The sequence below is a fragment of the Myotis lucifugus genome, unplaced genomic scaffold, assembly GCF_000147115.1.
Source record: "Myotis lucifugus unplaced genomic scaffold, Myoluc2.0 scaffold_11, whole genome shotgun sequence".
Lineage (NCBI taxonomy): Eukaryota > Metazoa > Chordata > Mammalia > Chiroptera > Vespertilionidae > Myotis > Myotis lucifugus.
This window is the reverse complement of record NW_005871059.1, coordinates 5,016,767-5,042,791: the sequence shown is the minus strand read 5'-3', so window position 1 is coordinate 5,042,791 and position 26,025 is coordinate 5,016,767. Positions and strand designations below refer to the sequence as shown.

The following is a 26,025-nucleotide window of genomic DNA, read 5'->3' as shown; positions in this document are numbered from 1 at the left end:
GCACGCGCGCAGTGCTAGATTCATCAGCGGCCCAGAACCTTAGATTCCCGGAGGGCGAAACGCCGCCTGATACTGTCGCATGATCCAAGTACCCCCGGGCCCCGGCGGTCCGAGAATCGGGGCCCCGGGCCAATGAACTCGGCGCCGCGCACCGGGGGCGGAACGGGGGGGCCGGGCGGCGCAGGGTCTCCCCCCGGCCAAGGTGAGGCGGCAGAGGACTCGGGCGCCGCCGCCACTGCGGAGCCGCCGGGCCGCGGGGCGAGGCGGCGGCGCGGCCTCGGAGGAAGAGGGTCGCCGCCAGGCTCGCGGCGGCCGCGGCTCTCGCGCCGTCGCCGTATTTCCTGTTTGGATTATCTCTTGCTTCTCCGCAGCCGCCTCTTCCCCTCGCACTCGCACTCACCCCCGCGCCTCCGGCTCCTCCGGGGAAGCTGCCCTCCGCCCGGGCTCGCTCCTCCCGCTCGGGGACGCCCCTGGCCGGCCTCCCGGGCCGCGGGCCAGCCCCGCCGGGACCATGAGGAAATTCAACATCAGGAAGGTGCTGGACGGCCTGACCGCCGGCTCGTCCTCGGCCTCGCAGCAGCCGCAGCCGCAGCAGCACACGCCGGGGAGCCGGGAGCCCGAGGTCCAGGAGACGCTCCAGTCCGAGCACTTCCCAGCTCTGCAAAGGTGAACGGAGCCGCGCCGCCCGCGGCCTCGGGGGGCGCCTGCGGGGGGCAGTGCCGGGGGACAGGGCGCCAGCGATAGTCCTGCCGCGAGGAGAGCACTCGCGCCTCCTCTAGCAAACATTGGCCGGATGGGCTATTTTGGAGATTTACATCATCTTACACCTTTTCCTTGATATCTACACCCCCCCCCTCCCCCCGTCCCAGGCAGCGATCATTCAAGGCGGTTTCCAACCTATGGTACGGATCTTGAATTCGTATTCTTAATCCACAATCTTAATGAAAATTGAGGCATTTTGATGTCATGCACCAACTTTGAAGTTTCCCTTGGAAGCAGTGTCTGATGAACGTTGCTTGTCAAAAAGCCAGACCTGTTCAGCGAGATATTTGCTCATCACTTTTCCCGTAGACTATGGTAGGAGGCTTTAAACATGTGAAATCACAGGGTCCTCTTACCTTTAGTTAAAAAGTTAGTGCTGTGATTTTTGCCGATTAATGGCACGGCAGTTGCCGTAGCGGTCGGTAATTCAGAAAGAATGATGCAGCGAATTAATTCAGCAGCTGCTCAGTGAGAAATACAAACTTGTCTTGGTGTTAACATCTGCCTTCCTTATAAATACCGTGCGTTCAAATGTTAGAGTTCCTTAAAAGTGTGTAGGAACACTTTTTGGCCATATTGCCCTGAAATGATTAAGAATTTAGTAGCAAAATGCACAAGTCTGTATTCGGTTACAATTGCACAATGTTGGGATAGATGTTTGGGAATTGCTTTACTGAATCCTCGACTAGCTTATATGACAGCTTTTCCTTAGAAGTACTTGCATGAGCATCCAAATACTAGTACACTAATGATGAGGTTATCACACTTGAAATAAAACATGAATTGCCTTTTTAAATGAATTTACAGAATTTTTGACCACTGTGAACTTTAATAATTTGGTCTCAGATATAATACTATAGACTATTAGTAAGACATTTTTTTCAATAGAATATCAGTATTATGGAAAAGCAGAAATTGAAGTGTAATACTGGGGTAGATTTTGTTTGTTTTAGGTTCTATGTGAATAAGTGTTTTTTAGTATACATTTCATAGTGGTTTTTTTTTAAAGCAGTAGTTACATGTATATGTACTTTTGCATCAATTATAATTGGTTTTAGATTCTAATGCCTTTATTGACTTTTCTGTTTTAAAATTTTGCTTGCGGCTTTGGTTGGTGTGATGTCACTTGCCCATCCCTAGACTGTTCGCCATGGATTTCCCTATCAACCCTCAGCCCTGGCCTTTGATCCTGTACAGAAGATCCTGGCAGTGGGAACTCAGACTGGTGCTTTAAGGCTGTATCCTTTCACTTAATTTTATATTTTAAACTTTTATTGTATTCTCCTCAGTCTTGCTGTGTTACCGATCAGTTTTTCTTCCTGTTTAATTCCAAAAAAAAATGATCTGGTAGACATTATGTGAGATCATGTGGTGTTGGCTTTTCTCTAGATGATACATATATTCAGGTATTAGGTTGCTGTGATTTTTCTCAGCTCTCAGTTTATAGTAGCTAAACATGTGACCATCCATATAGAGTCCTAAAGTTTTACTGTTGCAAAGAGATAGAAGTTTCTAAGGGGACATATATTTACTTATACTACTAGTCTGTTGAATGGAACATGTTAAAGACCAGGTTTAAAGACAGTAGCACAGGGTACATTTTTGATGGCTTTTCAACAATATTGTGCGTGGTTGATGTTGAACTTTTGACCTATTTTTCTAACAAATTAGAGTTTAAATTTAAATTTGGCTATTTCTGACTTGTCCATCTAGAAAAATCATTGGAAGACAAATGTCTTCATTTTATGTAACTGATTATAGAAGGTTGCTATTTCCAGAAGTTTTAGAGCATTTTCTTCACATAATGCAAATAGAAAAGTATACTCTTTTGATGCTTTCCTTTTGTAGTCTGCATTTGTTATATCTATGTAAAAACTGTTAGGTTAGCAGAATTCTGAAGTATTTGTATAGAGAATTATTTTTCCTGGTTATGTATAAACTATAGTAGAAGTTTGGTCATAGCATATTTTTTAAGTACCTACTTAGTCTTTAAGATAATTTTTTTTTAGTTGAACAATACAGAATACCTCTCATTTCCTCTTTTAAGTGATTTAACTTAAAATAAAATTTTGTTTGCTTTTACTATGACATTAAACCATCGTAACCCAAATTCCCTTATTTTAAAAGTTAAATAACATTTTTAAAAGAAATGTTGTGTTCGTTCATCTGTAGGATACTTTCTTCCTACATATTATTGAAGTAATATGTTGGTAATAAGTAGATAGAAAATCACTAGACATAACTATCATCAAAAACAAACAAACAAACAAACAAACGGGGGAATGGGAGCTTTACCCCTCACATCTGGCTCCTGATAAGGGGGAGAGGAACTTGCATTTGCTTTTTCCTTATCATTTTTTAAAATCTTCATTTCAAGGAAGTACTATATATGGTATCAGGATATACCTCAAGTTTCATTTGATATTAGTGTGTAATCTTTAAAGTGATCATAAAAGTTTTTTCAAATGGGTCATTGAACTCTTACTGAGTGAAGTCTACCATTTATAGTAAATATCAGCAATGCACTCATACATCTATTAAAATGGTAAAGTCTGACCAGCTAAGATCCAAATCTGTGAATTTCTAAATTTTTTGTATAAAGGGCTCTTGCCCAAATATCTGGATAGTTCAATCTAGAATATTTTGGGTTTCAGTTGTCAAGAGATTTTTATTCCTAAACCCAATGATCAATTCCTTCTAGTTTAGGGTTGATGAGAGTATAATTAATTTCTGACAGTGTGGGTGCTAAGTGTTCAGTAAAACTCTGTGTAGTGACAAGAATAGTGCTTTGTTGGATTTAGATGCATTGTTTAGAACTGAAAACAGATTTTTTTTTTCTCAAAAGAATATTGTCACTGGACTAAAAGAAAAAAAAGTTGAATTAAATCAGTTATTTTTAGATTATTTTGCTTTTTTTTTTAAAGGGGTTGAATTTTAACGATTTTCCCAGTGCACTCTCAGTTTTCTCATGGTAAATAAGTTATTTTTTTTAACAGTCAATCTGTTCCATTTTGTAATTTAATATAATTACAAGTGGGTACCATCAGCAAGGCTGAATTTTATAAAACCAAATATTTTTCTTAGACAAGACTTTTGCCCCTAATGAATTTGAGTAATTAGCAAGTTGACACAAGGGAAGATTAAAAATATTAGGCCTACAGCTAATTGCCAAATAAAAGCAAGGATCAAGTGTCCAAAATCATTACTTGTGCATGACTTTTGCTTATACATATTTTTAATAGTTAAATACTGTATGAGTGTAAATAAATCTGTAATTATAGTTTACAATTAGACTATAAATTTTTTTTAAGAACCTGTTTTACTGTATTTAGAATGAAGTCTGGAAAACTGTTTACCAAATATATTTCTATTTTCCCTTTTAAGATTTATATGTATGGTAAATTGGTTTGTCTACCAGTAATATCACCTAGTCATTTCTTCTGTTAAGTTTATATAGCACATCAGCTTATGAGCTTTATTTATTATGCTTTGAATTATAGGAAATGACTAAGACCTTTTTATTTTTATCTAATTTCTACACATGTGTTTTAAGATGTTATTTTCTCTGTTCTTTATTTTCAAAAGTAAACAGGTTAAATTTTAGTTCCTAATTTTACAGCTTTATATTGATACTAGAGGCCTGGTACATGAAATTCGTGCACGGAAAGGGGGGGGTCCCTCAGCCCGGCCTGCACCTTCTCCAATCCAGGACCTCTCGGGGGATGTCTGACTGCCTTTTGCAACCCAGGACTGCTGGCTCCTAACCATTCACCTGCCTGTCTGCCTGATCGCCCCTAACCCCTATGCCTGCCTGCCTGATCACCCCTAACCACCTCTGCCTGCCTGATTGCCCCTAACCACCTCTGCCGGCCTGCCTGATCGCCCCTAACTTCTGCCCTACCAGCCTGATCGCCCCTAACTGCCCCCTGCTTGCCTGATCGCCCCTAACAGCCTCTGCCTCGCCCCGCACCCGGTACCCAGGATTCCCTCCTCCGGCTGGTCGCAGGCACCCGGGACCCGGGCCGGCTTCGCCCGGGCTGGCCGCAGCTGCAGGGGACCGTGGGCGGGCCGGTTCACCTGGGCCGCAGCCGCAGGCATTGGTGCCCAGGACCATGGGGCGGTTGGCTTGTCCCTCTCCTGGGCTGCAGGCGCAGCCTCTGGCGCCCGGGACCGTGGGGCGGGTGTCTTGTCTCTCTCCTGTGCTGCAGCCCCAGCTGCTGTCGCCCAGGACTGCAGGGCGGGCAGCTTGTCCCTCTCCCAGGCCGCAGCCTGGTTGGTCCCCATTTCTCTCTTGCGAGCTCATTTGTGCCTGGCTGGTCCCCATTCCTCTCTTACGAGCTCATTTGTTCCTGGCTGGTCCCCATTTCTCTCTCCTCAGTGTTGAGTGTCTGAGCCGTTACAGCGTGAGGGCGTGATGATCATTTGCATATTAGCTCTTATTATATAGGATAATATGCAGACTTATTACAAATCAATTCTGCTGCTCTTGCTCTTTTATATTTTTCTTTATTGAAATTGTGTGTGTGTGTGTGTGTGTGTGTTTTTTTAGTCCTGTCTTTATTTTCTCCTCATATTAGACACTGGTAGCCTGCAGTATATTTGTATTAAAAGTTATCTTTAGAGAAGAAATGTATTTCTAGATAAAGTCTTTTCTTTACTTGTGGAGCAGAAAGTAGGAGATGTATTCAGAAGTAGAATTAGGCTATTGGAATTTTGAAATGTATATCTGATTTGAGTAAAAGAAGGTATTCCTAAATGTTGGGAGACTAAACTATATTAATCTACCTTGAACTAAAAAAAAAACAAACAGATGAAAGTTACATCTGATATCTCATATATTTATAGACAAGAATTAGTGAAAATCTGAATCCTTATATAATATCTAATAATGAGACAAGATAAATTTAATGTATTTGCTGCATTAATATATAGCAAATGACTGATGATGTCACTTATAAACATGCTTTATGTTCAACCTTCTTGGCTTCTGGAGAGAATATGTGGTTGGAATGTACTTATTGATAGGAAGCAGGAAAGCATATTTTATATAATACATCATATAGTAGTGATGTGATTTAATTCTCTTTTTGCCATATAGAAATAGGTACAGTTTGATTTTTATGAGTGATCTAGAGATCAAAACTATTGGGATAATGGAGAATATAGCCAATATTATTGTAATAACTATGTATGATGTCAGATGTGGCTTGTGGGGTGATCACTTCTTAAGTTGTATACCTGAGACTGTATACCTGACATAATATGTCAACTGTAATTGAAAAGTAAAAAAAAAAAAATAACTATTGGGATAAAATAATCTAATCATCTATTCTCATATGAATAAGTAAAAGGGTAAAAAGGTTATAGCTGAAGAATGAAAGCATTTCTAGTAATGTTCCTTGGAGTTTGTTTAACAAGCATATATTAAGTGTTAACATTAGATTATAGATTGTGGTCTGAATTCTGGTTCTCGTCTTGTCACTAAAGAATTATGTGTTCTTGAATTAGTTTTTTATTTTTTTCCACTTTTAAAATGAAGGTACAGCCCTAGCCAGTTTGGCTTAGTGGATAGAACATCAGCCTGTGGACCAAAGGGTCCCAGATTCGATTCTGATCAAGGGCACATACCTTGGTTGCAGGCTCCTCCCCAGCCTGGGCCCTGGTCGGGGCTCCTGCAGGGGGCAACCAATTTATGTGTTTTTCTCACACACAAAAATAAATAAAGTAAAACGAAGGTGCTGTTCATGATTTCTTTAAGAAATAATTCTGTGATTCCAAGTAGCTATATTATATTGGTCGAATATTCAGAAGAAAAGATTATGTGATTTTTACCTTCAAGAAGTTTCTAGTCCTAACTGTAGGACTAGAACTAGATAAATATAATTGAAGTTAAAGAGTTATTTAGAGGTCTACTGACATTACAGAAAGTTATATTACAGGTAAATTCATTGTATTTGATGACATCTACACACTAACAGATAAGTATTTTGAATGGCAGAGAAGAAAGAATGGGAAAATTATTCTAAGCAAACTGTGTTGGCAAAAGTAGAGAAAAGGGAATTTTCATGGTAATTGAGAGGAGCACTAAAGAGACTCCTTGGAATAGTGATTCTAATTGAGTTGGGGGGAAAAAAAGGAGCCAGTTGGTGGAGAACCTTGAAAGTTACCATGCATTATCTGAGGTCTTTCAGTGAGGAATCATTGTACTTAAATAAGGAGATGCTGACAGGAAGACGGTATGATTTTAGGATGATTAATGGGGCAGTGGTGCCAAGGAGGAAAAGAATAGACTAAGTGAAACGTCATATGTAACTATTAACCCATATAGGTAGTAAAATGGATATAAAACAGGGGTAGTAGAATGGGAACTGGAGATGACTCCTTTCTATAACATCATGGAGTAACTAAAGGTGATGATAAAGTTTTGCAAATATATTGAGGCAATTATAAGACAAATGGAAAACTTGGTAAAGAGGGTGCCAGAGTAATGTTTGCAAGTATGTCATCTTTTTTGTCATATTGCCATTTTGAGAAGGTAACCTAGACTACTTACGTTAGTATGAGAATTTGATAAGCTTTTATATTTGATTTTCTTTTGGGTGTGTCCTGGTGATTTCCTTGATTTTGTTATTGAATCAACTAGTTTAAAGACACTATTAGCTCTTTGGCTCTGTCCATTTATCCTCAGTAAGTGTCTCTCAATAGTGGTCTAGCATTTTGGGCTAGATTATTCTGTGGGTTTGTCCAGCACATTGCAGGCTATGTAGTATCCCTGGCTCCCACCACTAAATGCCAGGATTGTCTCAGCTGTCAGTGTAGCACCCCAAACTTCCTCAAAGACTTCTAGGAGCTCCTGGCTGAGAACTACTGCACTTAGCCCAAGTTCTTCAGTTCAAAAGGAATAATAACCCTACCTAGCTCATGAAGTAGCATCAGGATTAAATGTAATAATGTGTGTGTGTCACTTGTAAGACCACGTAGGGACAGTTTTGGTGAATATTCAATATATGATATTGTTACTAATGAGATTTTTCTGTGGTTTTAATTTTCAGGTCCTTCATTTATATCAGCAAATAATTACTGAGAGGCAATGTTTAGGAAGACTTTATTTTTGTAGCTGATTCAATTTTTGAATAAAAGGTCTTAAAAGGTATTGTTTTTCTCTTAAAGTGTGTCTTAAAAATGGTATCATTCTCAACCACAAGTTTACAAAATTTCTATTTAGGTGTAATAAAATCATATATGTGAAAGTTTGTTACACATAGTAGATGAGAAATAATGATTGTTTAATGATTTTGCAGTTGTAAGATAGCATTAGAATGTGTGAATGCTGCTTATTTTATTTTAGAAAACTAAAATAGGAAAAAGATTTGGAAATATGATTCTTGTTCAAAGTAGTTAAAAGTGAAACAATTAATGTGGCTTGAATTTAGCCAAACTTTTTATCTAGTCTTCTTTCCCACCATCCTTTTTTATTCAGAGAAGAATTTTAGTCATTTGGAATTCTAGCTAGGACTTTGCAGTACTTTTACTTCTCTAGTCTTACTTAGTTCTTCATTTAAGAGGGCTTTGTATAAAAGGAAGAGTAAGTACTGTGTCGCTATAGGTTGTGATTCTTAGTATGGATTACTGCAGCAGGAGGTGAGGGTTAGACACCGTTACTCAAAAAACCACCAGAAGTAATGTCTGTGTGGAAGCAGTTATTTTGCACTGAATTTATTGTAGAGGGAAACAATGTGTGATAGAATCTGAATGGAATTGAAAAAGTATATGTTAATTATTAGGGAATTAAGTCTGTGCTTGATAAGCCTTTCTGCTTTAAGTAAAATGAGTTTTTATTTCTGCTTGGTATTCTTTTTGTTTTTTCAGTATAATTTGCTTTTAAAATTATATAACCTAACATTACCATCCTGAAGGAAAAAGATAAAGAGATTTTGGAAGAATTACTTTGACATTAGATGATTTGTGTTCTCGTCTTCAAACTAATTTTGGATAAGTGAAAAATCTCGGGGCTTTTGTTTCCTTTCCTGTAAAATGAAGAAATGGGGATGACTGATTTCCAAGAGTTCTGACATCTCTGACCTTGAATTTCTTTATCTGAGAAGGATTTGGTATGCTCTGGACCATCTCTGTCTAGAGTAGTCTTTTGATTGGTTGTACTGAGTACCTGTTAAAGATGATGAAGTATTGGACTCCTTCCCACTGTGGGTCCCTTTTCTTTGTATCTGTTGACTGCATTCATAATCCAAGTCAGGTGCACAAGTGCAAACCTTGGCTTATAAAAGGGAACAGGAAAAAGCAAGTGAAAAACACAGTTTTTGTTGTTGAAATAGCAGTGCACGTTGAATACTAAGATTGTGGGCTGTTGCATTTTCTTTGCACAGTAGTCCCCCCTTATCCATGGGGGATGCGATCCAAGACCCATAGTGGATGCCTAAAACTGCAGATCATTCCAGACAATATCTACTATGTTTTTCCTATCCATACATACCTATCATGACATTTAATTTATAAATTAGGTATAGTAAGAGATTAACAATAATAACTAATATTAAAACAGAACAATTATAACAATATACTGTAATAAAAGTTAATGTGAATGTGGTCTTTCAAAATATCTGATTGTACTGTACTTATGTACTTACCCTTCTTTTTATGATAGTGTGAGATGATACAGTGCCTAGGTGATGAGATGAAGTGAAGTGAATGATATAGGCATTGTGATCTAAGCAATAGGTGCAAAATTTTATCACATTCCTCAGAACAGTGCACTATTTAAAATTTATGAATTGATTATTTCTACAATTTTCTGTTTAATATTTTCGAACCACAGTTGACCATGGGTAATTGAAACCATGGAAAGTGAAGTCATGGATAAGGGTGTACTCCTGTTTAATAGAAAAGGTCTCATTATGACAGGAAACTTGGGACATTTAAAAATACTATTAACCAAAGTTTCCTTTTTTGAGTGTTAATGGTCAGAATATCAAATTAAAATGAAATTACTTACAAATAATACTGGGTTTCTAATCACTTGATTTTACTAATTTTGATGTAAGAGATTTAGTATTGTAACATTCTTCCTTGAATTGACGGTATGTGATATCATGCTAAATTTGGTAATTGTATAGTAATTGGAATAGTAGTAACTGGCAATGCACATGTAAATAATTAGTCTATAGGGGTAAGTATCACTGAAAAAAAGATAAAGGCAAATAAAGACAACTAAAGCTTAAGTTCAAGCATTGGAAGTGACACATTGTTTACAAGAAGAAAATTAGTAACCGGAGTGTCAGTGTTGATTTGTTTTGTTATATTTAAATGAGAATTGCCTGTCCTGATTTGGCATGTCATTACTATCAGAATGTCAGTATTTTAGGATTGCAGATTAATGAAATGTATTTGGTTTGACCTAAACAGATGTCTGTCTCTTTAAAAATATAACAAAATGACATAGAGAAAGGAGCATTTTATTATGTACTACCTTTTATATTTGAATGCCTTTTGTTAAGATAGGTTTTAAACATAACCTAGTACTACAGAACTTTTTGGGAAGCAAAACAAAGTGATTCTTGATTTGATTGAATGGTACTTGATACTTCTCTCTTCCCTTAGTCACATGTGAAATAGGTCATTCTAAGGAGAAGAAATAGTATCTTCCTATTTAATTACTCAGACTTCTTCCTATAAAGATACTCAGGTTTCTCTATGATCATTTTGTAAGTTGGTTTGAACCTATTTCTAAGTTTTATTTGCCACAATAAAGACAGTTAGTGACCTTAATATATCATGCTATAACTTGTAACATTTTTGAAGAATTTACTATCAAGAAATTATCCACTTTTGGATTTAGCAGTCCTGTTTGCTTTAATCTCTCATTTTCTTGTGTTTCTTTCTTTCTTTTTTTTTTTTTTTTTTTTTGTATAGGGCGTAATGTCACAGGAAGGCCATAGTAGTCTGCCACCTGTGGTGAGGAGTAAGCCCAAGTTGCTGTTGGATGTGTTGTACACAGAGAAGCCATTCTTCAGGCGCTCTGCTCTCTCCACACCCAAATCATTTTCTTGTGTTTCATTTGAAAGAAAATTTGGATAATAGTTCTATTTTCTGTGTAGCCTTTTTCTTTTTCTTTTTCTTTTTCTCTTTCTTTTTCTCTTTTTCTTCCTCTTCCTCTTCCTCTTCCTCTTCCTTTTTCTTTTTCTTTTTCTTTTTCTTTTTCTTTTTCTTTTTCTTTATGGAGTGCGTAGGGAAGGTAGACTGAGGGAGTTGGTAGGGGAAGAAATTGTTGATGTAGTTTCTCCTCACTACTCAGTGTCCCACAGTGGGCCATGTCTTTAGAGATTTTCTTAAGTCTAGAATACATTTTTCCCTGTTAAAATAATTCTCATCTAAATCCCAGTGCCTTTGTCTTTGTGATACATTTTTTTTTTAATAAATTTTATTGATTTCTTACAGAGAGGAAGGGAGAGAGAGAGAAAGTTAGAAACATCGATGAGAGAGAAACATCGATCAGCTGCCTCCTGCACATCTCCCACTGGGGATGTGCCCGCAACCCAGGTACATGCCCTTGACCGGAATCGAACCCGGGACCCCTCAGTCCGCAGGCCGATGCTCTATCCACTGAGCCAAACCGGTTTCGGCTGTGATACATTTTTATTTGAATTCCATCCCTACTTCTACCCATGTAACCATTTTTTTCTTAATTTAGCTTTTAAAATCTAATGTTATCATTCTTTTAAAATAATATCACACAGATATTAAATAGCTAAAATTAGATCTTTTAGAAATTATAGCTATAATATTGAGTGGTATTTTAAGATGAACTGTTAGAAACATTACAGCACATGGGAAGATGCAATGCAATTTCAGAATCAACTAGTATCCTCTGCCTTATCAAGAGTCCAGAACCCAGACAGTAGTCAGTGTATAATTATAAAATCAAAACGAATGACTACAGATTCTTAAATGATCAATTAAATACGCCCTCTACTAAAGATCCTATAGAAGGGTGGGTGTGGCCATGCAATTAAAATAATGGAGATCTAAATCTATAGTTCAGTAGTCAGCAACTTTTTCTTTAAAGGCCTAGATAGTATATAGTTTGGCTTTATAGTTTTTGCTACAACTATTGAACTCTGCCAGTGTACCACAAAAGCAGTCATAGACAATAATATGAAGGAAGGAATGCAGATATTTCAATAAAGCTTTATTTATAAATTTAGACAGTGGGCTGGATTTCACTCTCAAGCCTAAATTTGTCAGTCCCTGCTTTAGTTTACCAGTCTGTGTTGCTTTTAAATTATATGTGGAGCCGTTGCTGGTTTGGTTCAGTGGATAGAGAGAGCCTCGGCCTACGGACTGAAAGGTCCCAGGTTGAAGAGTCCCAGGTTCGATTCCAGGCCAGGGCATGTGCCCAGGTTGCAGGCTCGATCCTCAGTGGGGGGTGTGCAGGAGGCAGCCGATCAGTGATTCTCTCATCATTGATGTTTCTTTCTCTCTCTCCCGCTCCCTTCTTTGAAATCAATAAAAATACATATTTTTTTTTTAAATTATGTGTGGAGAAGAAAGCTTAGAAAGGAATTACTACTGATATATTTTTAGTTTCATAAATTACACTTACATGTTAGTATAAATTTAACTTTTCTCATAAATAGAAAAATATTTTAACATAGAATTAGTAATTTTTATTTTTTTGGTTAATCCTCACTGGAGGATTTTTTTCCCCCATTGCTTTTACAGAGAGTGGAAGGGAGGGAGAAAGGAGGGGAGAGAGAGAGAGAAACATCGATGTGAGAGAGACACATTGACTGATTGCCTCCTGCTCCAGCCCTGACCGGGGCCTGAGATCGAACCTGCAACCCAGGTACCGTCAAGGACCAACTAACCAGTGAGCCACACCAGCCAGGGCAGAGTCAGTAATTCTTCATGCCACATAGTACCACTGTATACCAAGTCAAAATTTCCTAAGTGTTTTTTGATCCTGTGAAAGGCATTATTTTTTGTGTGTGAATTCTAATTAGTTTGATAATAAATTTGGTTAATTAGGCATTCTTTGGAAGCAGTTCAGTGATTAATTCTATTGAATTATTCAGTTTGTTTGTGACCTTTACTTCCTAGTTTTAATTAAAAATATATTTGCATTTGTAGATTATTCCTAATATTTTCATTAATATTACATAAAGATATGTTGATCTAGTTAGAATTCACTTTCATCTTTAAAAGTATTTTATTAAAACATTGTAATTTTTTAGATGTTTGCACATGTTGATAAAATAATTCATTTTCATTTGTGAAAGAAATTGACCTGATAAGTAAATAATATATTTTTTAAAAACACATAAAGCTCCTAGAAGCAAATTCAGGCACATGATTACCTTCTTTAGAGTCAGATATTGCATTTCCCCTTTGGAAAGAATGTGTATGGTACTTTAATTGGAACCAAATTATATCCAGTTTTTGAAAAATTTTTATAGTTGTTCACTGCATCATTTTCCAGTAGCAATAAATATAGATATAATTTTATTCACTTAGGTAAGGCTAATTTCTGCTTGATTCCATTTCTCCAACTGGTATTAGTCCTTATGGAAGTTATATAAGATAAATAAATGAAAGATGACATGCTGAGCATATCTGTTTATATTTATTGGTGCTATGATTTAAAAATAAGCATTGTTCTACAGTAACTTAGATTCACTGAAAATAGGGGTGAATATAAAGGTTTTTAAGAATAGCTGATATTTTTCTTATAATCATCTTCACTTAAAAATTAAGATATGCTTAAAAATACGATGTTAGCCAAAACCGGTTTGGCTCAGTGGATAGAGCGTCGGCCTGAGGACTGAAAGGTCCCAGGTTCGATTCCGGTCAAGGGCATGTACCTGGGTTGCAGGCACATCCCCAGTGGGAGATGTGCAGGAGGCAGCTGATCGATGTTTCTCTCTCATCGGTGTTTCTAGCTCTCTATCTCTCTCCCTTCCTCTCTGTAAAAAATCAATAAAATATATATAAAAAAATAAAAATACGATGTTATTGGCAAAATATGTAGTTTTAGAAATTATATGGTAGTTCTTGTTACATACCAAGGTTTTGATTTTTAAATTAGGGATTTTTTTATAGTACTTTCTGCTCATGTTTTTCTTTCAGCAAATGCTATCTAGAACTGTGACACTTTTCCTGGTGAGGTTGTCTGTTGAAGAGTGATTAATCCTACCTTTTCTTGAAAGTACATAATCTTTTCTTGTAATAGCAATACCTCTGCTTTTTCACGGCAGTACCCTGCCAAAGGTGACTATAAATCTAGTGGCATCAGCTATTGCAGTACTTCTGCTAAATTGCTTTCCTTTTGTATATTTTTCCTTTTTGTCTTTTGAAAAGGAGAAAAAGTGTTGGAACAGATTTTTTTCATTTATTCAGTCTTTGTACTCTTAGTTTTTATAAAGTGTTGTATTTTTCTTTTATAATTCACTTTATCATTCTTGAGAAAAGAGCTTAGCCATTAAGCATCTGAGAGTGGACGCTGGGGTAAAAGATTGTTTTTACTTGACATGTGAGTATGTTCCTTCTTGTATCTTTAACCAAGACCACTGTTGTTTATTACTGTATTTCATAGGAGACTGAGCAAGTGGTTTATTTAAAACTATATTTATATATCAAAAGCCATTCTAAAGAATTGCCAGCAATAAATATAATTCATTTTGATCCCTTTAGTCCTAACTCCAAAACTGTAAATAATGTTTTTCAACCACTCTTAATTTGTTTATAAATAATTAAAAAATCCTATTCAAAATAATAGTGGAAGAGGTAACTACAGGCCTGTTTCAACCCCGTTAATATTATAATGATGTATCAGTCTACATGCTGCAATTATTTTTTTGTTTCCATATTCATTTCATATGCAAAGAGAGCAGTTGATTGACCTAATTTTTTAGATACCATTGGGCATTTACTCTTGAATGCTAAAATTGTGTTGCATTAAGGAAGTTTTAAATGTTGACGTATGCATCTTTCACGGTTAATTTTAACATTTTGTTAAATTTTTACTGCAGAAATAGTGCATGTTATAGTTTTGCTTAAATAGCAGACTGGTAGAATGTTAAAATTGTGAGTCAGCACTAAAAATTAAGTATGTCCACAGCTAGATTCATTTCTTAATATATTAATTTTTAATGGACTTTATTCTTTAGACAGTTTGGGGTTCACAGCACTGTTGAGCAGAAGCTGCAGAGATTTCCCATATATCCTTGTCCCCACTTGTCATAGCCTCTCCTATTATTATCATTTCCCACCAGAGCAGTGCATTTGTTACAATTGATGAAACTACATTGGCAAGTCATATTCATTCAAAGCTCATCATTTACGTTAGGGTTCACTCTTGGTATACATTCTGTGAGTTTTGAAAAATGTATAATAACAGGTATCCACCAATGTAGTATCATACAGTATAGTTTCATTGTCTTAAAAAACCTCTACTCTTCCACCTATTCACTCCTCCTTAACTTGAAGTAACCACTGATTGTTTTTACTGTCTTCATAATTTTGTCTTTTTTACAAAGTCATATAGTTGAAATCATAATAGTGTTTAGCCTTTTCAAATTGACTTCTTTGACATAGTAATATGCATTTAAAAACCTCTGGGTTTTTCCATGACTGATAGCTCATTTCTTTTTAGTGCTAAAAAATATTCCATTGTTTGAATGTACCACAATTTATTTGTCCATTCACCTACTGAAGGACATGTGGGTTGTTTCCAATTTTTGACATTTATGAAAAATGTGACTATAAACATCTATGTGAAGGTTTTTGTGTGGATATAACTCTTCAACTCCTTTAGGTAAACTCCAAGTAGTGTTATTAGTAGATCAGATAGTAAAAGTATGTTTAGTTTTATTAAAAAAAACTGCCAAATTGTCTTCTAAAGTAGCCATACCATTTTGCATTTCATGAGCAATGAACAAGAGTTCCTGTTGCTCCACATCATCAGCAGCGTTTGGTGTTGTCAGTTCTGGATTTTGACTATTCTAATAGGTTTGTAGTGGTATCTCCTCGTTTTAATTTGTATTTTCTCAATGACATATGATGTAGAACATCTTTTCATATGCTTATTTGCCATTTGTATATCATCTTCGGTGAGTTGTCTGTTAAGGTCTGTGGCCCATTTTTTAATTTTTGGTTTGTTTTCTCATTGTTGAGTTTTAAGAGTTCTTTGTATATTTTGGATGACAGTCCTTTATTAGATGTGTCTTTTGCAAATATTTTTCAAAGTCTATGGTCTTCTCATTCTCTTAGTACTGTGTTTTGCAGAACAGAAGTTTTAAATATTAATGAAGTCCAGCTTTTCAATGAATTTTTTCATGGATGGTACCTTTGGTGTAGTATCTAAAAGGTTATCGCCATATACAAGGTCATTTAGGTTTTCTCCCATGTTATCTTGTAGGAGTTTTAAAGTCTTGTGTTTGACATTTAGGTCCAAGATCCCATTTTGAGATAATTTTTTGAAGGGTGTAAGATCTGTGTCCAGATTCATTTTTGGTGGTAAAGTATGGATGGAGGGTCAGTGTTCTATTGTCCTATAACTAGGTTTTATTCTTGTAGTGAGCCTGTGAATTTCACAACTGTTTCTCAGTCCTTTCCTATCCCTCCCTCCAGGTGAGTTAGATGGCTAGAGTAGGTTGGAATTGGATATTTTCTTTCCACCAGGTTAGTTTAGGTTCTGATAAATCCCTAGCAATTTAGACTGTGGTTAGTTTCTCCTGAGGGCAGATCTTGTTAATAACAGAAAGCTCTTGTATTTAAAAATGTTTGTTTTACTCCTCCCCCTGCTGGAAGCAGGAGGGGATTTTTCTCAGATAACACTGAGAACCTGGTGGAGCTCATGCTGTAAAACTCAGTCAAGTGTGGGTCCCCTTTCCCCTTGGAGTTTCTAACTTTCAGATTTCTCTTCTTTAAACCTCCAGCAATTCATTAATTTACAGTTTAGATTTTCCTACCCAGGCATTGATTCCTGTAGTGGTATCTGCTGGTTGGTTTATTTTGGTAAGCTATGAGTCTCTGTATTGGCCTGTCTGTCTTTGCAATTTGGGGGGGCAATGATTTGCTTTGTGACCTCACTATGGATTAAGAAGAGTTGCTGATTTTTAGTTTGTTCAACTTTTTACTTACTGTTAGGATAGAATGACAACTTCCAAATTTCTAGACCAGAAACTAGAAATCTAATTAATTTTTATGCTGAAAAAATCTTTAAAATGAGACTTAAAAGTTGATGATTGTCAAGTAGGTGAAACTATAGAATAGGGGTACTAAACTATAAAAGTGTAAATAATTGTTAAAGGGTTTGTATTGCAAATACATTCATAAGTTATAAAATACAAAATGAAATATTCTTCACTATGTGAAATTTTGGTAATGACTTAAGATCTTGTTTTGAGCACATTTCTATCAAGTTAATTAGAAGCTAGTTCAGATAGAAGCAGCAAATTATTAGAAGTTTGGAAAATAAGAGCTATGATATCAAGGAGATTCATGATGATTCTGTTTGAAGAAAGTCTGAGAAATTATTAAATGAATTATATATATATGTGTGTAAATATATATATATATATATATATATATATATATATATATGAATTTTATGGAAGGTAATGCATAATTATTCTTATGCCTATAAGGTTTCCCAGTTTTTTCTCAGCTATGGCTATACATTAGAATAATTCATGGAGCTGAAAAACAAACAAAACATACAAATAATGCCCAAACTTATACTTGGATTTCTTCTAGATATTCTGATTCAGAGAGTCTGGCATGGGGCTTGACAAATCTGTAATTTCTTTTTACATTAAATCTTTATGGATGCTAATAATGTAGAACCAGAATTGTGAAATAGTGGGTAATATTCAACAGGCAGGGTAGCACTATTCTTAGTATGGCAGATGGTAGATAATAAGCATGTTCAATACAATTTGTGCAGAGAGGGTGCCATTTTAAAGTAAATCATAACATCTTGAGAGTTGTGGTACAAGCGTAAGGAAATACGCTGACACTTTGCCCTGCCATTACCTTTGGAGACAGAGCTGTGGAACTGGTGTTTGAAATACAGTATATGAAGATGGAAAGAAAGAGAAGTTCCAAGTTTGACTTATGGTGTTTCCTTTTCATAGCAGTGTATCTATCACTGGATATAAGAACCGGCAATAAAAAATGACCATGTTAAAGTCTAATTAAGAGGTTGAAAAATCTAGTTTTAAACTTGTAGGTGATCCTCACAACTGACCAGGTGAAAGAAGCAGGTGAGGCATTTCACAGGTGAGAAAACTATAGCACAATGCTTTGTCTTAGTTATCACAGATCATTTTACATATTTCCATTTTTTTCCTGGTAATCTGCTACTTTAGCTATTTTTTTTTAACAGATTGTATTATCTTGAGTAGGATAAATAAGCTGGTTTGATGCTAAAGCCTATCCTCTTTATTTTAAGAGTGCTTTTATCAGTATTCCTTTTTATTTCCGTTACCTTTTTTTTATGTAATTATAGTTGGTATATAATATTATATTAGTTTTAGGTATACAGTGTAGTGGTTCACATTTTTATACCTTACAATGTGATCACTCCACTAATTTGAAAAGATAATGCACCCCTATGTTTGTTGCAGCTTTACTTATAATAGCCAAAATAGGGCAGCAACCTAGGTGTCCATTAATAGATGAATGGATAAGTTTCCACTGTGACATATCAGTATTCTTTGACCACATCATGGTAGTATTTAGATTTTAACTTTGATACTGAAAAATAATCACATTATGGCTAAATCTCCTCAAGACTTAAGCCATCTAAATATATAAAAGCCTAAGTGACCGTTATGACGGAATGACCAGTCGCTATGACGTGCACTGACCACCAAGGAGCAGACGCTCAATGCAGGAGCTGCCCCCAGCCTGCAGGCCCTGATCGCTGATGGGGCCTACTGGCCAACTTCCTGATTCCTCCCCACAGCCGGCAAGCTCTGATTGCCTGATTGGGGCCGGGTCCCCGGGCTGGGACGGGGGACTAGTGGAGGGTGGCGGCAGACGCAGCCCCTTCCCAGGGGGGCCAAGGGCCAGCTCCCCCCTTGGGGCTGGCAGCAAACCTCCTGGGTCCCTACCCCCGGCCAGCAGGCCTCGATTGGTCTGCCGCTCACCTGTCACAGTGGCAGTTGGCCCCTCCCCCCATGGTGGTGACCCCTCCCCCTAGCTGGCAGGTCCTGATCAGGGCTGGGCCCCAGGCTGGGACAGGGAACCCCGGGTGGTGGCGGCGGATGCGGGCGGTGAGGGAAGGAGGAGGCGGGGAGTGGGGAACCTGATTGTCCCTGATCTCTGGCCAGGCCTAGGGACCCCCTCTCCGCCCCCCTGCACAAATTTCATGCACTGGGCCTCTAGTTAAAAATAAAAGTCATTCACGGACCTTTTATTCAGAGTCATAAGCCAGTTCAGAGTAGCAACACCTTGAAGGTTTACTAGGATACTTAGATGTGAATTATCCTGTTTGCTGAAAGTATAAGAATGTCCTAAAAGAAATGATAACAGAAGTTTTTAGGGTGTTTGATGGATTAAAACTGTGCTCTTGAATTTACTATTTTTCTTTTTTTACTGAAGCAGAAAGGACCAATTAATAGTCTTTCTTGATTACCAGAGTATCTGCTCAAAGAAAGTTACTTTCACAGAATAGTATGTGACTAAATGCTTAATACTATTTTGTAGTTTATCAGTTATCTATATTCTCATCTTTAAACTTTGTAGTATATAAATGTATTTGCAGAAACTGCACAGGACATCAAGTTCTTCAGGTGTTTTCCATTTTGTCTGTACTCCAATCTTCCATTTCTAGGTTGGAAAATGGAAGATTATGTCACTTCTATAAAGGTTGGAATAATGTTAATACTTTGCCTTTTTCCTTGTTGACAGGAATTGAACAGATTCTCTGAGAAAATATATAATCTTTTAAAAATATAATAATTTACTAAGTATCTACCAGTCTTCATATTATCCTTCATAAAAGTATAGGTTGTCAAAATATGTGTATAATACACAATGGTAGTGCAACAGTGAAAACTTGCCTAGGAATTATACTTTCAGAACTTACACTGCGGGCGTCCCATTGCCTTCTTCATTTACTATTTTTTTAATTCTACCTTGCTGACAATACAATAGAAATACCAGCAGGATAATAAGTAATAATAGGAACTATTGCTGTGATTGTAATACCAATCTAACAAATGATTGGAAGGTAAAGTGAACAGGCTAGAAATCTAGATTCATGGAATTGTAAGATATATAATGCACACCAGAGACAATGTAGTCCAGTGTCCTGATAGAGGCAGAACTAGAGCATCTTTCTACTAAGCTGTACATATTATTGGCTTTCTGAAAATTGCGCTAATTATTCCTAAGAAGATATGACGACATAAATATGTCTCTTGGATTTTAAAAAAGCTCATTCATTCATTATAAATATTTATCTAGTGTCTACTATGTGCCAAACACCATTCCAGGCTCTGTGGTTGAGGAGAAGATGCCATGTTTCTATTACCTGAAACTCATGAAAATCTTCTTATGAAAATAGCCTGTATGGAAAGCTTTCCAAAGTAATCATATAATCCAGTTACAGATGACCTCTGTTGAAAGAAAAATAGGAAGTATCAACAGATTCCAATTGACTATATAATAAGCAAGGAGGAAAACAAAAGAACAGCATGGACAGAATAGTGTAAGACAGGCCAAAGCCCAAATGAACTAATCATTGTGAAAATAATTGGAAAATGTTTTCTTTCTAAGCTAAATTCTTATCTAAGAAAACGAACACGTTTGAGGATATCTGTGCACCTAACTGCTATATTACTTTTATTTTTCTACTGCTAGACCTTAAGACTTTTGAGGATAAGTACTATGATTTATATCCCCAATGCCTCTTAAAGTTCTCAGTTAAAAAAATTTAAATGAATGTGTTAAACAAACATGGTTAAAAAATATTATTTTGCTTGCCATTTTTACCTTTTAGGAGCTACAAGGGGGAAAACATGGAGACAAAGTAGGATCTGTAGTACAAAAAGCTCTGCTTTTTTTCCTCCCTTTAATTTGCCCATTATTATTGCTACCCAAATCTGTAAAATAATGAAAGACAGCATAGTTGGAAAGAAACCTGTGGTTATGAAGAAGGGAGATACATGGTAAACCATGAGCCTTATCTGAGGTAAGTTGAAAACAAGGTTCACTTATCATGTGGATCTAGAGAGAGGTTCTTCATTCACTGTTTCTAGTAGTACTGATAGCATAAGTCAGTTAGATGAATATAGTAACTTAAAGAAGTAAACCCAGTAACAGTGTTCTAATAGTCTGATTTGTACCGTTACTCTTCACTTTAGAAATTCATTAAAGTGAACTTAATTTGTAAAGATACATGGTTTAAAGATCAAATAATTCAGAAGGGATTATGATGAAAAGTAACAACATGTGCCCTGTTGTGCCCATGCCTTCCCCTGCTCCCAAGAGGGAACCATTTAACTGTTCCTACTCATGTTTCTGACTCCTGGTCCAGATGGGAGAGGGAATTTGAGGAAAGACAAAACTCTGCCATTGTTTTGTTTTTTTTTTAATTCATCAACCTTAGAAATTACTTGTTGATTTCCTGCCTTGATAAATGAGTATTTGATTCGTATCTCCCTCCTAATATAATCATGTCACTATTTTTACTTTTTCTCTTGGCTGCTTTTGTAACTTGTAACTTCCAAAAACTATTTTAGTTAATTCTTTATTTCTTGCTCCATCAACTATGCATACTAGCCTGTCACTTTTCCTTTTCCTTTCTCCTTTCCCACCAACTGTATATTAATGTAAAATTTTTGTTTGATTCTAAAAATTGAAAATGCATTAGGACTTATTTTTTCTATTATCACTCTTTATCATTCCACACCCAAATTTTTGTTTGATTCTAAAAATTGAAAATGCATTAGGACTTATTTTTTCTATTATCACTCTTTATCATTCCACACCCAAGTAGTGTCCTATATGAGTACATTTTCTTCCTTATACAGTTGTCTTCTCTACCCCACTTCCCCCACCCGAACTCACTGGCTGCTTTCATCCCCTGCTTAAATTTCTCAGGCTTCTCAAGGAGAGAGTCACAGTCTCTGGAGCCCTCTTGCTCTCATATACCTGTCCTTCCTCAGATTCCCTCTCCCATCTGGACCAGGGCTGTTTAGCTGTTAATGTCAGCTGCATTGCTACTCTGAACTTTTCCTTCATCTTTTTCTGGGTTGGATTCATTATTTCTAGATCCTATGTCACTGTTTTTTTGTTTTCTCTTTTGATTTATTGCAGTCTTCATGGCTTCCTAAGAAGTGATAAGATGCCTGAAGCCTTGAATGTCTAAAAGTCCTTCTATTATTAAACTTTTTTAGTGGTTTGATTGAATATATGGTTATAAATTGAATACTGCTTTACCTCAACTCTGAGAGCATTGCTTTATTCTCTTTGATCATCCTTACTTTGCTGGTGACCTCTTGTTTGTTTTGTTCATGGTAGTCTATGGGGTCTTCTTTTTAAGTGTTCATGTAATGAGATTTTAGAATGCTGAATTTAGCTGTGGGTCTTATTTCATTTATCATTCTGGGTACTTCCATCTGAAGACTCATAGTCTTTCTTTTTTTTAAATCCTTATTGTTGAGAGTATTACAGATGTCCCCCATTTTTCACCCCATTGCCCTCCTCCACCCAGTTCCTGCCCTGTCCCAGGTCTTCACCACCTTATAGTCTGTGTCCATATCTATGCATATCTATACTAATAAAAGGGTATATGCTAATTAGACCAGACATCTTCTGGACATCTTCCGGACATCCTTCTGGACAGAGCCATGGTGGCAGGGGCCGAGGCAGAGTCGGTTCAGGGCGATCAGGCCGGCAAGGGGGAGCAGTTCGGGGGTGATCAGGCTGGCAGGCAGAGGCAGTTAGGGGTGAACAGCTCAGTAGGCAGAAGCGGTTAGGGGCGATCAGGCAGGCAGGGGAGCAGTGAGGGGGCGAACAGGCAGGCAGGCAGGCAGGGGAGCGGTTAGGAGCCAATGGTCCCGGATTGCGAGAGGGATGTCTGACTGCCGGTTTAGGCCCGATCCTGCAGGAATTGGGCCTAAATTGGCAGTTGGACATCCCCCGAGGGGTCCTGGATGAGAGAGAGTACAGATTGGGCTGAGGGACCCCCTCCCCCCCCCCCCCGCACGAATTTCGTGCACCGGGCCGCTAGTCTATATAATAAAAGCCCAGCTACCGTTATGGCGGAATGACCAGAATGACCAGTCACTATGATGCACACTTACCACCAGGGGGCAGACACTCAACGTAGGAGCTGCCCACTGGTGGTCAGTGTGTTCCCATAGCGGGCATGCCGCTCAGCCAGAAGCCGGGCTCACTGCTGGCAAGTGCAGCAGCGGTGGTGGGAGCCTCTCCCACCTCCATGGCAACTCTTAAGGAGCGGCGAGCCAAGTGGTAAGGAGCAAGCAGGCGGGCGGTAAGGAGCGGCAAGCCAAGTGGTAAGGAGCGAGCAGGTGGGTGGTTAGGAGCGAGGAGTCCCGGATTGCGAGTGGGATGTCTGACTGCCGGTTTAGGCCCGATTGTGCCTAAACTGGCAGGTGGACATCCCCCGAGGTGTCTCGGATTGCAACAGGGCACAGGCCAGGCTGAGGGACCCCCTCCTCCTGCACAGATTTCATGCATCGGGCCTCTAGTATACATATAAGTTCTTTGGTTAATCTCTTCCCACTCCCTCTCCCCACTTCCCTATGAGTTTTGTCAGTCAATCTTTTCCATGTTTCTATACCTCTGATTCTATTTTATGCATCAGTTTATTTTGTTCATTAGATTCCTTGTTCATTTATTTTGATTTTTAGATTCAATTGTTGATAGATACGTATTTATTGCCATTTTTGTGTTCATATTTTTTATCTTTTTTTTCTCCTCCTTCTCCTGCACCTATTTATCTGTCCTGCATACCTTCTTCTGATTATTCTTGATTGCTAGTTTCATTATCTTATTTTTCCCCCTTAAATATTTCTTTTCTCTGTGTTGCTTACTTAGAGGATCCTGTTTAAATTCAAAGACTTGCATTCAGAGACTTCATTCCTAATCTGTTTTATCCTTGCCTTCTTCAGCTCCTCTTCAGAAGCTACGATGGTGATTGTCTGGACAAACACCATGAGTGTTAGTTGTGTAGGAAATATCTGGCATATGTCGTGGGTCAGATAAATTAATTACTTCAGAGACAAAATTGGCTAGTAAGAATAGGTAGATATCATAGCTCTTGTAGGTTTAGCAGTAGAAAAGTTCAGAGTAAAGGTATCTAAGAAAGATTGCACCATTTTTGAAAGAATGCATTATTGGAGTTCAGAATTAGAAAGTAAGTTACAATGAAAGCAAGAAATATTCAGTGTACCCTTACAATTTTGGCTTTGCCTTGTAATTGATTCATGCATATATAAAAGAACAGACATCAGAATAATAAATGAATATTTCTTCATTTAGCAAATACCTTTGCACAATTGCTCAATGTGTAATCTTTCCTTTTGGATTTTGTTTATTTTAATTTCTGATAATTTGTATTCTCATTTAATTGTGAACATGGCCACAATAAATGGGAATAACTTACCAAGCAAAGTTTTATTAGTGTTTGATCATCCTATACAATAAAAGCCTAATATTCAAATCGACTGAACAGCGGAACGACTGGTCGCTATGATGTATACTGACCACCAGGGGGCAGGCACTCAATGCAGGAGCTGCCCCCAGCCTGCAGGTCCCAGGCCAGCCATGGCGGGTGCCAGCAGGGTCCCCCCAATCGCCCCGCCAGTTGCCCCACAGATCAGCCCTGATCGCCAGCCAGGCCTAGGAACCCTACACGTGCATGAATTTCATGCACCGAGCCTCTAGTTTTCTAATAAAACTGTTAACTCTCAGTAAAGACAGTATCAGAAAGAATCATATATATGCAAGAAACAATAATCATAGGTATGAAAGTATATGAAAATTTGCATCTATGATATACTGTTTTGTAATCTAATATATTCAGAGTTGTTATTTTCTTACGTTATGATATATCCATTGTATGGTAATGTTAATTTTTGTTAAAGTAGTGAATTTGAACAACTGTAAACCTACAGTTGCCCTACCCTGTATGTGTAATAACTACCTTTCAGAGTTACTCTCAGGATTAAGTACAATTATGTATTTAAGACAGTGTCTGATACTTAGTAGATATTCAGTAAGTAGTTCTTATATTAAGAAAATACATCATCTTAGTAGAAATAAAAGACTCTATTACTATTAATGTCATAAAAAAGTACAGTTTTGTCTGGAATAATGCCATACATAGAGTAAGAATAAAACTTTTCTTGACCGTCAGTGTAACTGATTTCTGGATTTTACAGACACTTTTCATTCTCTGAATAAAATGTTGATTGATGCCCATAACATACTGAAGTTTTAAGAATGGTAGGCTATTTCCCAGGAGACCCATATTAGTACAGTTGTTTGCTTATTCTTTATTTACCAATGATTAGTTTTGTGTATTTCCAAATCTGTTTGTGTTTAGTATATTTGATATAACCAAGTAATTCACTTTAATAGTATATAAGTTGATGAAATATGAATGTAAAATGAGAGAGAGTTTCAATATATAAAAATCTCCAATGAATACATTGGAAAAAACTTCACGAAAGTCAGTCACCTAAAATTTCCTGTCTGATGCTATGTGGATAAAATAACAGTAGACAGCTGGAAAAGAAATAATAAGACTACATGAATGCTATACTTAGATTGTATTGCCAATATCTTTAAAGTTCCATTTAAAAAATTAAATACAAATCTTATACCAGGTTAGTAATAGTTATGTTTTTTATTCAGGAAAACCAGTTCTGGCCTGGCCTGCATGGCTCAGTGGTTGAGCATTGACCTATGACCCAAAAGGTCATGATTCGATTCCCAGTCAGGGCACATGTCCAGGTTGCAGGCTTGATCCCCAGTGTTTGGCATGCAGGAGGCAGCTGATCGATGATTCTCTCTTATCATTGATGTTTCTCCCCCCGACCCCTTCCTCTCCTTTTCTCCCTCTCTCCTCCTTCCTTTCTGAAATCAATACAAAATATATTAAAAACACACACACACAAAACCCCCAGTTCTGAACTCTAGTTTATTAACTAAGACACACTTAAAGAAAATGTCTTTAGCTAATATAAGATTACGTTTTATGTAAAAATA

At 37.4% G+C, this 26,025-nt stretch overlaps 1 protein-coding gene and 1 pseudogene across 1 annotated transcript in view; one reads left to right on the top strand and one right to left on the bottom strand.

Annotated features, from left to right (window-relative positions):
• The first annotated feature begins 278 nt into the window (after positions 1-278).
• STXBP5 (syntaxin binding protein 5) overlaps positions 279-26,025 on the top strand; it is a 156,651-nt gene continuing 130,904 nt past the window's right edge. Inside the window, exons 1-3 of the mRNA XM_006084493.3 lie at positions 279-666; positions 1,716-1,722; positions 1,903-2,000. Coding sequence (XP_006084555.1) covers positions 512-666; positions 1,716-1,722; positions 1,903-2,000 — 260 coding nt within the window. The 5' untranslated portion in view covers positions 279-511. The remainder of the gene's footprint in view (positions 667-1,715; positions 1,723-1,902; positions 2,001-26,025) is intronic.
• LOC111825041 lies at positions 10,701-10,813 on the bottom strand (annotated as a pseudogene).